General features: G+C 42.5%; 1 protein-coding gene across 2 annotated transcripts; it reads right to left on the bottom strand.

The window, feature by feature from the left end:
* Positions 1-744: 744 nt before the first annotated feature.
* gucy2f (guanylate cyclase 2F, retinal) lies at positions 745-11,573 on the bottom strand. Of its 2 annotated transcripts, XM_063493516.1 has the most exons (20): positions 11,204-11,573; positions 10,932-11,092; positions 10,032-10,843; positions 8,797-9,098; positions 8,144-8,498; positions 7,958-8,042; positions 7,332-7,428; positions 7,068-7,193; positions 6,744-6,824; positions 6,022-6,198; positions 5,432-5,588; positions 5,197-5,346; positions 3,862-4,010; positions 3,595-3,758; positions 3,293-3,485; positions 3,006-3,180; positions 1,974-2,072; positions 1,790-1,884; positions 1,629-1,714; positions 745-934 (listed from the first exon to the last, which is right to left on the bottom strand). In XM_063493516.1, exons 3-20 carry the CDS (start codon positions 10,771-10,773, stop codon positions 853-855), a joined length of 3,315 nt encoding a protein of 1,104 aa, XP_063349586.1. In that variant the 5' UTR covers positions 10,774-10,843; positions 10,932-11,092; positions 11,204-11,573; the 3' UTR covers positions 745-852. The 2 variants fall into 2 exon arrangements, with proteins under 2 accessions (XP_063349586.1, XP_063349585.1); XM_063493515.1 differs by having other exon boundaries at positions 10,932-11,573.
* Positions 11,574-12,676: the final 1,103 nt, after the last annotated feature.

The raw sequence follows: 12,676 nt of genomic DNA, 5'->3' as shown, positions 1-12,676 counted from the left end.
GTGGATTCATTTAACTAGAGTTTTGAGTGCTGACAATAGATACTAAAATGACACTGAGCACATTAGAAACAGTGACATGTTTCACTAAAGGAAGTGGCCATTTTCCTCCTCATGACAGAAATAAAAATGAGTCATACTTTTCCTTATTTATACTTGTTAAATATTTCAAGAAAAAAAACTGTAGGCATGGGCTTAAACTTACTTTGTCATGTGCTTCAAGACAGTAGAAAAAAACTGATCGACCCCTTTCTTTTTTTCCTCTCATCTTGTTATTTTCATACAGTAGCAGCTTTTGCCTCAAACTTTGGATGGCTAACCAGTTTTTGAATTCAGCCACAGCTAAGTAACAGTCTCGACAACTATATTATGAGCTTTATAACAAACTAAAAACAGATAAAATCACCAGAAAAAAAGATAACATTTCATTTTGAAATAGGCGTTTGGGGCACTCAAATCTTCCAGCAAGTGAGCTTCTGATTGCCCTGTAATAGGTGACCACGCAGTGGCCGGTGAGTGCAGAGAGGAGCGAGCGAGTGCATCCATCATGAAGGAGTGGTGCACCTTCCCTGTGATTCTGGCAGCAGGTACGTAGGCAGGTAACTCTCATTACATTAGCACCGTTGTGTTTTGCTGTGCTGGCTGCAGGCAGATTAGCCGGTCGATGGACAATCCTCTTAAAGAAGTCTGCCTTAAGCCACAGTGAGAAGCTGGGTGGTGCTCTCTGTCCTCTGCGTGCCCCTCCCAGCTCTTTGTCTCTATTTGGATGGATGCTTACTCCTCCTGATGCTTTCTCCTCTCCTTTCCTCTCCTCTAGTTTTGCTTGCTCCACATTTCTCCTTCTCTTCCTTGCCTTCACAACTTTTTGTCCACCTGCCTGTTGGCCTTGCGGAAATGAGTCTTGATCTCCTCTGTCACCATCTCTTGCCAGTTGTCCCTAGTTGACACAGAGTAAGGTGTTAAAATCATGGCTGTAATTTGTGCAGTTGTCAATTTTAGGGAGTGCTCTAGGATCCACAAAAACACAACGAGAGCTGCTACAAACACAGTAAATTAAAAAACACAAACAACAAAAAACCACCAGCCAGCCACAATGAAAACGAATGCACTAAACACAGAGGGCTTTCCCCAATCTGCTTAAGAAGATACGACAAGATCAAAAGATTAATGTGGCACTGCCAGACCACAAGCAATTTGTGAGATCCAGAAATCTATAAGGGAAATTTATGCGCACAATCTCATCACGGTAGCACTTTACAGCACAACACCAGCTGGCATGCAGATCTATACCTCCTGTGTATGGACTAAGAAGATCAAGCCTTTTTCTCTGCTTTCTTTTCCCTGTATGCAGCTATCTCCTCAGGGTTCAGCCCGTGATTGTCTTGCCTGAAGCAACATGTGGATAGTTGCAGTTTGCATGAGTGGCAGGACACAAGTTACATGTGTGCATCACACTAATGAAAAGCGACATTTCTGAAAATATATCTGAAAAAAAAAGATGTTTACAAGTGACTCATGAATCTGACTTCAATGGCAAATTGTGACAGTTGCACACATTTCATTATCTCCCTTTAAATTCAGCTGTTGTGACGGTGCAGTGAGCGAATGAAAAGCGAGACTCGGTCTCTTACCCTGGTTTAATCTCTGGTGGTTTTGGCAAAGGCTTTGTAAAGTTGGTTTTCCCCACAAGCCAGTATGTCTCCTCAATACCTTTACCCTGCAACAAAAAGAACAACTCAGAGCTGTGCAGTTGGTCTTTTAGTAAATAAGTAAATCCTTCCCAAAGTGTTACCTTTAGCTCTGTCTTTCCTCGGACTTCTATTTTATAACCCTCGTTAAGAGAGCGGAGGATCTTCACTGTGCTCATATTTACATGGATTCTATAAGCTGAGGAGAGGATAAAGCGCATATAAAGACAATATACAGACAAAAGAGTCAACCTAAACATTCCACGATGCAGCAAAGATCGCACGTACGCAGGCCAGTGGATTCCATACGAGAGGCAGTGTTCACGGTGTCTCCGAAAAGGCAATACCGAGGCATAGTCAGACCCACCACGCCTGCAACACAGGGCCCTGCAAAATACACAACAGAAGTCCAATCATTCCATTCACTCATGGAAAAATGTCTGCTACTAGTGGTGCTTTAATTTAAAGGCTGAAAGCCATGAAACCCATGGTTTCAATTAGGAAAGTTTTAGCATCTGAGGTGTTTTACATCCCTCACTTGGAGAGAAGCATTAAGAGTCCCACCTCATAACAGAGCATGCATCAATAACAACAAATACGAGATCAATTAAACATGAAATTGAGAACCTGAGGCAGAGGTGGGTTGCAGCGGAGTGGACTGCAGATGTGCAGCAACTGTGGGCAAACTAAAGCAGCTTAAAACGTGCACTATAATGCCTGAATTATGCTTTAGCAGCAAATAACTTAATAACATACCCGGAAATGCCTCTTAACCCTGCGGGGTAACTTTAACCTGATGCACACCTCCAAGGAAATGCAACTACTAATCAGGCTGATGCAGCCCGCAGCACCTCTGATTGGTGTGGAAGGTTACAGTTTAGGGTTAGGAGTGGTTATGTTGTAAGCTATGACGTGGATTTCCTGCTGAAGGATATTTTAGGCATACAATGAGATATCAGCTGATGTGGGCTGGCATGGCAATGAGCTGTGACTGCCTGTGTCTACCTGAACTAATGCTTGTCCATCGACTCTGCATCAAGACTAAAGCACTGCAAAGTCCACTGCCAAGACTGCAGCTCTTATACTTACTACACAGTACATTTACCTGTGTCATAGTCTTGTTGTGTTTTTTTTAATTGTTGTGTTATTTTGTACGATGCACCACAGTAGCCAAATATACTGTTTCTAAATGAATAAATACGATCGGACTACTATTTGGATTCCTGTTCTAAAATCTCTTTCAGCGACCCACATTCATCTTTGGATTCTGCCTGATAAGCTTGTCAGGCTGATAATGACTCCAAAGACTGTCACGCCCACCTGAGTGGATTCCTATTCGTATCCTGACGGGCACGTCCGGCATGTGTCGCATATGGAAGGTTCCCACTGAGCTGAGGATGTTCAAAGACATGTTGGCGATCTCAGCAGCGTGCTTGTTGCCGTTTCTCTTAGGCAGGCCTGATGCTACCATGTAAGCATCACCGATGGTCTCCACCTGGACAAATCAAGAAGTTTATTCAGTGAAAGGGCAAATCAAGTGGAAGTCAAAGGTTTCAGACCAGTAACCTCTGAAACTGGGTGTTTATCAGGCGATATTATTCCCTGACCTTATAGACATCATGGTTAGAGAGCACAGCATCGAATAGTGAGTAGAGATCATTGAGGAGGTCGACCACCTCAATGGGATCACTGAGCGAGGAGATGGTGGTGAAACCCACAATGTCGCTGAAGTAGATTGTCACCTGATCAAAGAACTCTGGCTCCACTGTGGCGCCGGTTTTCAGGGCCTCTGCCACAGAACTGGACAGAAATAGAAAAAAAAAAAGGACGAACGAGATGATCATGGAGTAGGGGTACATTTATTTTCCAAACTTCATGCTGGCAGGATTGTGTGAGAGTGTTGACTGACGGTGGAAGCATTTCAGACAGCAGCTTCTCCGTTCTCTGCTTTTCCACCTCCAGCTCCTCTGTTCTCTCTCTGATGAGATCCTCGAGGTTGGAGCTGTACTGCTCCAGCATCCTCAGCATGGAGTCGATGATATTGGTCTTCTTACCCTTGTTGATTAGCTTGAACTATTGGAAAAAGTACGGCGTCATGTTAAACAAATATGTTTAACATTAAATAGTTTAGATGAAGTAAAGAAATGAGGCCACGAGGTCGTCTGCAAAAACGAACCCGGTCAAAGATCTCATCAAAGGTCGGTCTGCGGTCAGGCTGTTCGCTCCAGCACTGCTTCATCAGCTGGATGCATTCAAGCGGAGCCTGGTCTGGAGCCACAGTAGGACGGCACATGGGAGGAGGTTTTTTCACCTTACGGATAATCTCTGGAGAACACGGGATGAATAAATACCAAAGTTATTACAGGTGCCTAAAACCAAACTAAAAACTAAAGCTGTTTGTAAAACAAACATTTTAATTAAGTGAAATAAAAATAATGCAACTAAATAAAACCTTAAATAAAAATTTTAAAATAATTGAAACAGTTTTGTGAACTAAACTGTAAACAGTAAAAATATAGAGGTAATATAATTTTACTGTTTGCTAGTTTGATAAAATTGTATGTACATTTCCCTGATAAACCTTTGAGGGATTGTTTATTGAGACTGTGGGGTCTACGACACTGTGAATCAAATGTACGGTGACCCTGAGAGGCCAAAAGGACTGCAACTTAAGAAAACACCAGCAATAAGAAAAAACGCTGCAAAAGCAGAAATAGGAAAAAACACAAGGGAAGTGTTTCTGGGGAGACAATAACCCGACGGACCAGTTGCAGGAACCCAAAACACGGTAGGCATGTTTCATCATGATTCATATAATACTAATGACGGATTTTTAGGCTAATAGTTAGGCTAACACACTTACCTCTCATCTTTTCTTTCCTCACAAAACCGATAGATCCTCCACTTCTTTTAAGTGTCTCCCAGCACAATTCTTGGTTCCTGCAACTGGTCTGTCGGGTTATTGTCTCCCCAGAAACACTTCCTTTGTGCTTTTGGAAATCTGATTTTTCCTATTTCTGTTTTCATTTATCCTATTTGTGTTTTGTTTTTTCCTATTTCCGTTGTCATTTTTTCTATTTCCGTTGTGTTTTGTGTGCTTTTGCAGCGTTTTTCTTATTGCTGGTGTTTTCTTAAGTTGCAGTCCGTTTGGCCTCTCAGCGCAACCGTACAAATCCTTTCAAAAACTTCTGTGGATTTTCCGAAATCTAGCATCTGACACATGCCCTCCATACAATAATAATTAAAAAACAGATCTAACACTAAAACTAATGAACATTAAACTAAAACAAGAAAGAAATCAAACGGGAGACTAACTGACACTAAGCAGAATTAAAAACAAATTACAGAATACAAAACTATTATTACTTTTATCTCGATACCGACACACTGTTAACTGACTTTGAAGTGGAAAGACAGCTTTTGGTGGCAAACCAAAATCAGATATCTCCATCTTCTCCTTACTAAATAAGTAAATAACTAATTTTTTGAGTATTCTGTGATGAATACACACCTTCGGGTGGCAGTCCCAGCATACAGTACGGTGGCCCTCTCACCACCACCTCTTGAAGAATGATAGAAAAACCGTACACGTCTCCCTTAAATGTCCCTTTGCGAGAATTTGCAAGGTCGCGTAGAATCTCTGGTGCTGTCCAAAACAGATCTAAGTACAACAAAGGAAACATTTAGATTCTGGCATTGTTTCAATAAAGTATATTGAGTGTAAAACACAGCACAGCAAACAGTACCTTCAGGTGGGGGCTCTTCTAAAGGAGCTTTCTGAGACTCCAGCAGCTCATTGAAGCCATAATCAGTAATCTTGAGGACGAAACGGCCGTCTACCACACAGTTTCGAGATTTTAGCCTGCCGTGGGGGAAGTCCCTGTGGTGAAGATATTTCATACCCTAGAAAGATTCAGATGCAAATAACACTTTGATTCAATCATAAAGAAACAACTAAAAACACTTAACCTCCTAAGACCCGAACTCTTTCATGGTATGCATTTTTAATTTTTCTTTGCTATTTGGGCTGATTGGGACCTGATGAATGTAAAAACAAAGAATTACCAGATTTTTACCTAATTTTTGTTTCTGAGAAAAATGAGATCAACATATGAGGACATTGGTTTTAAATTTTGATTGAACAATGGCAGTATAATGTCCTCGTAAGTGGATATCAGGCCCTTGTAGAGTAAAATTAGGTATTTTGGTCTAGACAACCCAAAATGTGATGTCCACATATGTGGATGCCAGGTCCTAGGAGGTTAATAAAACTCTTGCTGTTTTCTTCCCTTCAAAAAATGGCAAGCGGTTCTTTTCTAAAAGACTTTTTTATCACCTTGATGAGATCGAGCATGAGGGAGGACTTGAACATCCAGTCTAGTTTAACGTCCTCGTTCCTCAGCAGGTCCTGCAGACTGCCCCTCGAGCAGTGCTCCGTCACCATTGCAAACATGGAGCAGTCAAGAAAGAAGCCCAGGAACGGATTTACATTCTCGTTTCTCAGGTCCTTCATCTGAGAAAAGTAGCTGCAGTTTGTTAAGATGACCAAAAAATCATACACATTTTTCAGTCTTAATATTTGCAGGAATCACACATTCATTTTTTTTTTCTCATTCATCATTGGGTCACACAGGAGAGCACATGTCACCTAAATATTGTGTTGAAATGACACATGACAATAACACTGTATAGTTTATATTTGTATTTGTACCATTTGATAACACAGTATTTTGCATTTATATTTTGTATATTTGTATACACTATATTTTGTATTATATATATTTAGTGGTGTCAGAGCACAATGTCTTGCTATTTGCCCTCTGTGTATGCTGTCGACCAGGAGCGTCACATTTCATCTCTCTGTATATCCATACTGGGCTGAGACAACAATAGAGTTCACTCTGACTTTGACGTGCAGTCCTCTGACTCTAACCCTAACTTGCTCTCAGATCACTCTCTTCCACAAATTGTCATAAAAATTTGTAAAAATCTGAAGACACGTTAAGCAGAACATGCCTCCTGCATTTAAGTGACATCAAGTTGGACATGCTGCTCTACCTTCATGAAAATCCTGGAGGTGCTTTGTTTTACTTCCTTGAAGTGGCCCTCTTCGAATTTCTTCAGCCAAACCCAGTCGCCCTAAATGCAAAAGCATGATATTATTATTATACGAAATTAAACGTTTGCATTGATAGAGTCATCAAGGGTTCTTATTTAGCCAACCTCCTTCCACTGAAATGTGTTAATTTTGTATATAAAGCATCTTGAGTCACTGGCCCAGACATTAGCTTATGTTACACAAGGATCTCCCTTACCTTCCTCACTTACTCACCAGCTTACGTTAAGAAGCTTTAGTGAATATTTGATGTAAACTCAGCTTACCTCGTACACAGCTACGTTAGTGGTCTCATGAGTTTCTGTTTGCATGCTATTCACAGAGTGTGAGGGGTCTGCAGATTTCTCCTCCAGAGCGCTCCTGGACTCGCTCAGATCTTCTAAAGTGATTTTCTGCATGACATCAAACACCATTTAAAGATTTATTAGAAATGAGAGCCATGCTGTGCTTGGCAGACATTAAATGTGACGATGTGGAAAACGCACAGATGATGGAACGGTGTGCTTTAGTCTAATTTAGTGATGACTTACCTTTTTGCTAAGCTGAGGGTTGATAAAAGTGAGATCCTCTAAGGTCAGGAGGATCCGATTGGGACCTCTGACCAGCTGGATCTGATGAAGTCTCCTCCTGCCAAAGTAATTTTACAATAGGTAAACAGCACAGAACACCCACAGTGCACACGTACAACAAATTCCCTGAATCTCAGAAAGGTTACAGGGGGAAGTAGTGATGTCTCCCTCAAATGTCTACATCTGGAAAAATGCTTTTTTTCTTCTGTTTTGTTACAAATTTATATTCCCTGCTGTCATGACTTAATAAGTAAAAATAATATTGGCTTGAACAAACCCAAATTTTCACCATTTTATCTAAAAAAGGAGAATGCTTATAGTTCTTCGAGTAGATTCTTCTGGTGTGTCTGACTGTCTTTAATCCAGAGATGAGCTTTAAGTTAAAAGTACATTTATAATTCTCAAACTTTTATACATGAGACATGTCTTCTCAAGCAAAGAGGCATAATTATATGTGATTCTGGAGCTGATATTAGTTATTGTCCACATCATACCACATGGTATAGATCACACTACTTCAAATCTCTGAATATAGGCTTGGAAGCGGGAAGCTTTGTTGAAAAAAAAAGAAGACTTTGGATATTTACCTGATATAGAGAATTACCGTGAGCCCCGCAACAGCCAGGGAGAAGATGACTGCTAACGCTATTATGATGTAGGTGACCTCCACACCTAAGGACCATAGTGGTATGCATTAGACTGATGGATAAATGACAAAATGTAGACTTGGGTAAACTCGCACCTCTTTACACAAACACACCAGAGCCTCATACCTCCTGTGCAGATGATGCCTTGGTCAAACCAGCAGCTGGAGTCAGAGGGAGGAGGGGACCCTCCGGGGAAATTTATGGACCTCCCCGCAAAACGGAGTGCCCCTGATGTTAGGTCCACTACATAGGTCTGGTACAGCTTGCTGCCCCTGTTGTCAGAGTCCAGGATGATGTAGTTGGTCTTAACACTCCCAGAGGTGTCCACTTTGACCTCCTGGTTGAAGCCATTAAAAGTGATGTTCCGCTTGAAATAGGCCAAGTTCGACCCTGACAGCTGCATGCCTGCTTTCCTGACATTTTGGATGGACTTGGCCAGCAGGTAGATGCTGTTATAGATGGTCCCAAACAGCGGATGAACCTGCAGGTTCAAGCGAAGGCTTAGCAAGGTTGTAACAGAAAACATGACGGGCATCCTATTTCAGTCATTTACAGCTGCTAAAAGGGATATTTTATAATTAATATAGAAAATCATATATTATTATTAAAAGCATGTGATTATGTTTTTCTATAATATGCATGCGGAGACAGCAGGAAACATTATAACTGTCTAATGACTCAGCCTTTGCACCAATATATGTCATGATATGCAACAATGTGTGATGGAATAACAAACAAAGAGGACATTGTGAGTGAAATCAGTTGAATTGGCTTCCTACCTGCTCTGGCTCCATGGGCAGCGTCACTTCTTTGCTCCTCTTGGCCGCAGCAAACGCCTCGTTGAAGGACAGCGGCTCCGAGGCCACTGTGATAGTGAGCACGGCGTCGTAGGCCTCTCTCAGGTTGCTGCTGTTTTGCAGAGGGAGGTAGGAGACGTTCATGTAGGGCACGCTGTAGAGCAGAGCGTCGTAGGGCACAAACACATACTTCCCTGAAGTCAGACCCATCTTGCGTGCTTTGAGGAGGAAAGTAGCCTGCTGCTGACCTCCAACCAAGACTGAGTGCATGCACATAACGATGACTGAAATGAAGAGCAAAGACACAAAGCATTACAAATTCCTTATGAATATATGTGGTGCACTAACAGGACTATTATGAACAAATGCTGTGTTGGGAAAAGCACCTTATTTTTATTGAATGGAGAGAGTGTGAAACATCTTAACTGCAGTAAACGTGCCAGAAATTTAAGAGGAAATGTCTGAAACCTTTGCAGCTTCTTATTGTCAAAATAAAAGTCTTTTTTAAAAAAAAGCAGACTAATTAAATTGGTGCCACTCTTCGCTTTAAGCACAAGGTCAAACCTGAGTTAACTAAATGGCGTCCGGCTCAGGTGTTGGAGAACAGCTGAGGTGTGACAGTACTCTGGTTGGGTGATCTATTGGTTTGGCATTTGCCATTCTGCAAGTTGCTTTAATGTCAAATGATGTTTGCTCCCAGTGTTTTGTAACAAAAGTTGGTCAAAGCAGGGGTTGTTTGATTGTTAGGGGTTTCTCTGTGTTATTGTAGGGACTTTGCCTTACAATATAAAGTGCCTCGAGGTGTCTGCTGTTGTGATTTAATAATAAAATTGAACTGAAAATAAATAAATAAATAAATCAGTGGCCACTGTTATTTTGAGACCTCGTTTGACTAAACTGAGCACACGAAATGTCCTTTTCTTAGAAAATCTCCCCTTTGGGCAAGAATATTGGCAGTAAGTGAAAGATGACAGATAGAGGTCCATTACCAGAGAAAGAGAAGGGTATGCCACTTATTTACACTGCTGTGTTTTACTGCTGATTTTATATAACAAATATAAATGCATGGCCAAAATATCAGAGCCTTTGCGCATTAGAACCATACCACAATTTCACAACTTTAACACAGCACAGATTGTACCTTGGGTGCTTTTCTCCTGTCCCTCCACAGACTGCATATAATCATCTATGGGGCACTGTTTTTCTCACACACTCACCCCTGACACCTCCTGCATCCTGGATCTTCCTCATCGTGCTCTCCACCTCCGTCTCATTCACGCCCATAGATCCGACGAGTCTAACGGGAAGCCCCTTGCTCCTGAGAGCAGAAGCAACCCTCACAGCCGTGTCTATCCAGATGTCCTCATTGGATGACACTACCAGGACGCTCGCCCACCTGAAGTGTTTCAACACTACGAACAACACGTCGGTGGGAAACGGCACTGTCCTGGTAAAAGTTGGGTATGCCGTGGCGCTCTCCAGCTCGTAGGCGACACAACCATATGAGAATAGAGCCTTGTCCCAGTTCCTGGCGAGCAGAGACGCTGCGACACAGTATCCGGGGTTGGTGGGGCCAACGAGTCCGTCTGCTATGCCCTCGTAGTAAATATATGCCGTGAGCGCTTTCGAGGTTTCGCACGGCTCTTGGACGATGATGAAGTCCATTTTCAGGCCCAGATCTAGAGCGGCGTCGCCGTTTATCCTGCTCACGGCGAGCCTGGCCGCCGCAGCAGGCAGGGCCTTGTAAAAGACAGGGTCGCAGTTCCAGGGCCCCAGGACCCCCACTTTGAATATCAAACAGCGGACGCAGCAAGGGAACGTCAGCACTCCCAGCAGGACCCATAACAGAAAGTTGTAAAAGGGCAGAGCCGGTAAGGTGTGTCTGTTTTTAATTACGGGCACACACGGATGGCTGGACTCCCACAGCGGCCATCTGAAATTTGGAGCAATATGTTGCATTGTCCTCCCACGGTGACCAAGATAGTGAAGCCTTGCGTTCACTATCAGTTATCAGTCACACCTCTGACACCTGCAAACCGGGGTACAGACACAAGTCTCCATTTTGCCCAGTATTATTTGAACGTTCACAGATGTTTAAGCACAACTGAAGCACTCACCACATGTCTGTAACGGCATCAGGACAGGGTCCGATGAGACAATCTTACAGATACCCACTCGGATCTGCGTTCTTTCTTTTCTTTTTTCTTTGTTTCTGTCTTCACACACACTCGCCAACTAACCATCCCCGAAACCTTTACCTGTTCGCCCCGGTGTCGCTCTGATGAAGACACAGGCCGGTCATCGTGTGGGGATTACGGGCTGAAAGTGTCACGAAAAGCGCCTAGATGGGGGTGTGGAGACAACTTTAGCACCCTGGAGAGCTACTTACGTCCTGCAGGCAGCGTCTCTGAAGGCTCCTGCGCGTTTCCACAAACAGCTCTGTTCACAGGCAACATGTCTCTTAAAAAAGGACGCAAACCCACTCGTGTCTTTTTTTTTCTTTAGCGTGTAAATGTGAAAAGAAAATTTGATGTATTCCAGATCGAAGGTTTTTTTTTTAAATCCTGCACTCCTCCTTTCGATAAAAAATAAAAATAAAAATAAAGCGCAATTTCCCTCCCCCAAACACTACAACTCTTTGGTTTTGTAATAATTTAAAGGGGAAATGATTTAGTATGTTAGTATAGGAGGTCAGTATCAGCTACAGGCCCATTCAATCAAATCCCTCCAAAGTGACCCGGGGCCAGTGTTACTCACTAATCCATTTTCAGTGAGGCACAATATAAGAGGATTGACAGCAGGCCTTAGTGCACTCTGAAAGCCTTGCTGTGGTCCAGGTTAGGCCTTTTAGCCTAGAAGTGTAATAACAAATTCATTTTTCCTCATTCTTCGTATAAAAGAGAAAAAGAAGGTCCTCCGTGTGCACACAGAGACAAACATTTAGCAAGCAAACTGGTCATTATCAAGACAACTCAGCCAAGGTGCACCGAGGCAAGTGAACAGCGCTTTAATTGGCCTAATGTGCCCACGGTGCAGCTTGGATTAAATGAATTTGAACTCTGGCGAAGTGGGAGTAATTAGAGTTAACAAGGGCTTTCCCTGCGGGTCTCACGAATTCTGCCTGCGTCAGTCTTTTTTCGGTCTTCTATCACTGGTGAAGCAGCCTGTGCCTGGCAGAAGCAGCTGGTTGTCACCACATCCACACACGAAATGTGGAGAGGGTGGATGAATGAAAACAAACAAACAAACCAACGGTGATGGTACGTAAAACATCATCACATGACTTTTCATGAACAGCCCGGAATGGGGAAAACCAAAACGAAACTGTGTGACATGATGGTTTCACACATTTATTAAAGACAGATTGAGTGCCATATATATATATATATATATATATGTATATATATATATATATATATATATATATATATACATATATATATGAATTGTGCACACACACACATAGAGCTGCAAAGTTGAGTCCACCTTTGTTGACCCATATCCCACATAAGCTGAAGAGCCTCTTAAACGTAACACCTTGACAACGCTGTCCTCCATCCAGGAATAGAGGGTAGAAATGATGACACAGCGCAAAGTCCATCCAATGAGCAGCGAGCACAGGTCTGCTTCTGAGTGCAGCTCTGTGGGACACAGTGAAGCATCTGAAAGACAATAAACTCACAACCAAGTCAAAATACATAAATACACACGTAAATAAATATCAGCACAGTCAGACGATACGTCTCCTCACGAAATATTCTCACAATATGCAGTGTGGGCACGAAGGAGAAGGATGAATAAACATGCCCTTGGACCGATAAAATAGAATAATGAGGAGACAAGTAATGGAGACACCAGGGAG

The sequence above is a fragment of the Pelmatolapia mariae genome, linkage group LG14 (genome assembly GCF_036321145.2).
Source record: "Pelmatolapia mariae isolate MD_Pm_ZW linkage group LG14, Pm_UMD_F_2, whole genome shotgun sequence".
Lineage (NCBI taxonomy): Eukaryota > Metazoa > Chordata > Actinopteri > Cichliformes > Cichlidae > Pelmatolapia > Pelmatolapia mariae.
Note: the sequence above shows the minus strand (reverse complement) of the source record. Positions and strands in the feature narration are given on the sequence as shown.

Coding starts and splice junctions, on each gene's coding strand:
- gucy2f (XM_063493515.1), bottom strand. CDS start 10,773: ATGCAACATATTGCTCCAAATTTCAGATGGCCGCTGTGGGAGTCCAGC. Junction 6,825..7,067: donor CTAACGTAGCTGTGTACGAG/GTAAGCTGAGTT, acceptor TTTTGCATTTAG/GGCGACTGGGTTTGGCTGAA. Junction 5,347..5,431: donor AGAAGAGCCCCCACCTGAAG/GTACTGTTTGCT, acceptor TGTTGTACTTAG/ATCTGTTTTGGACAGCACCA.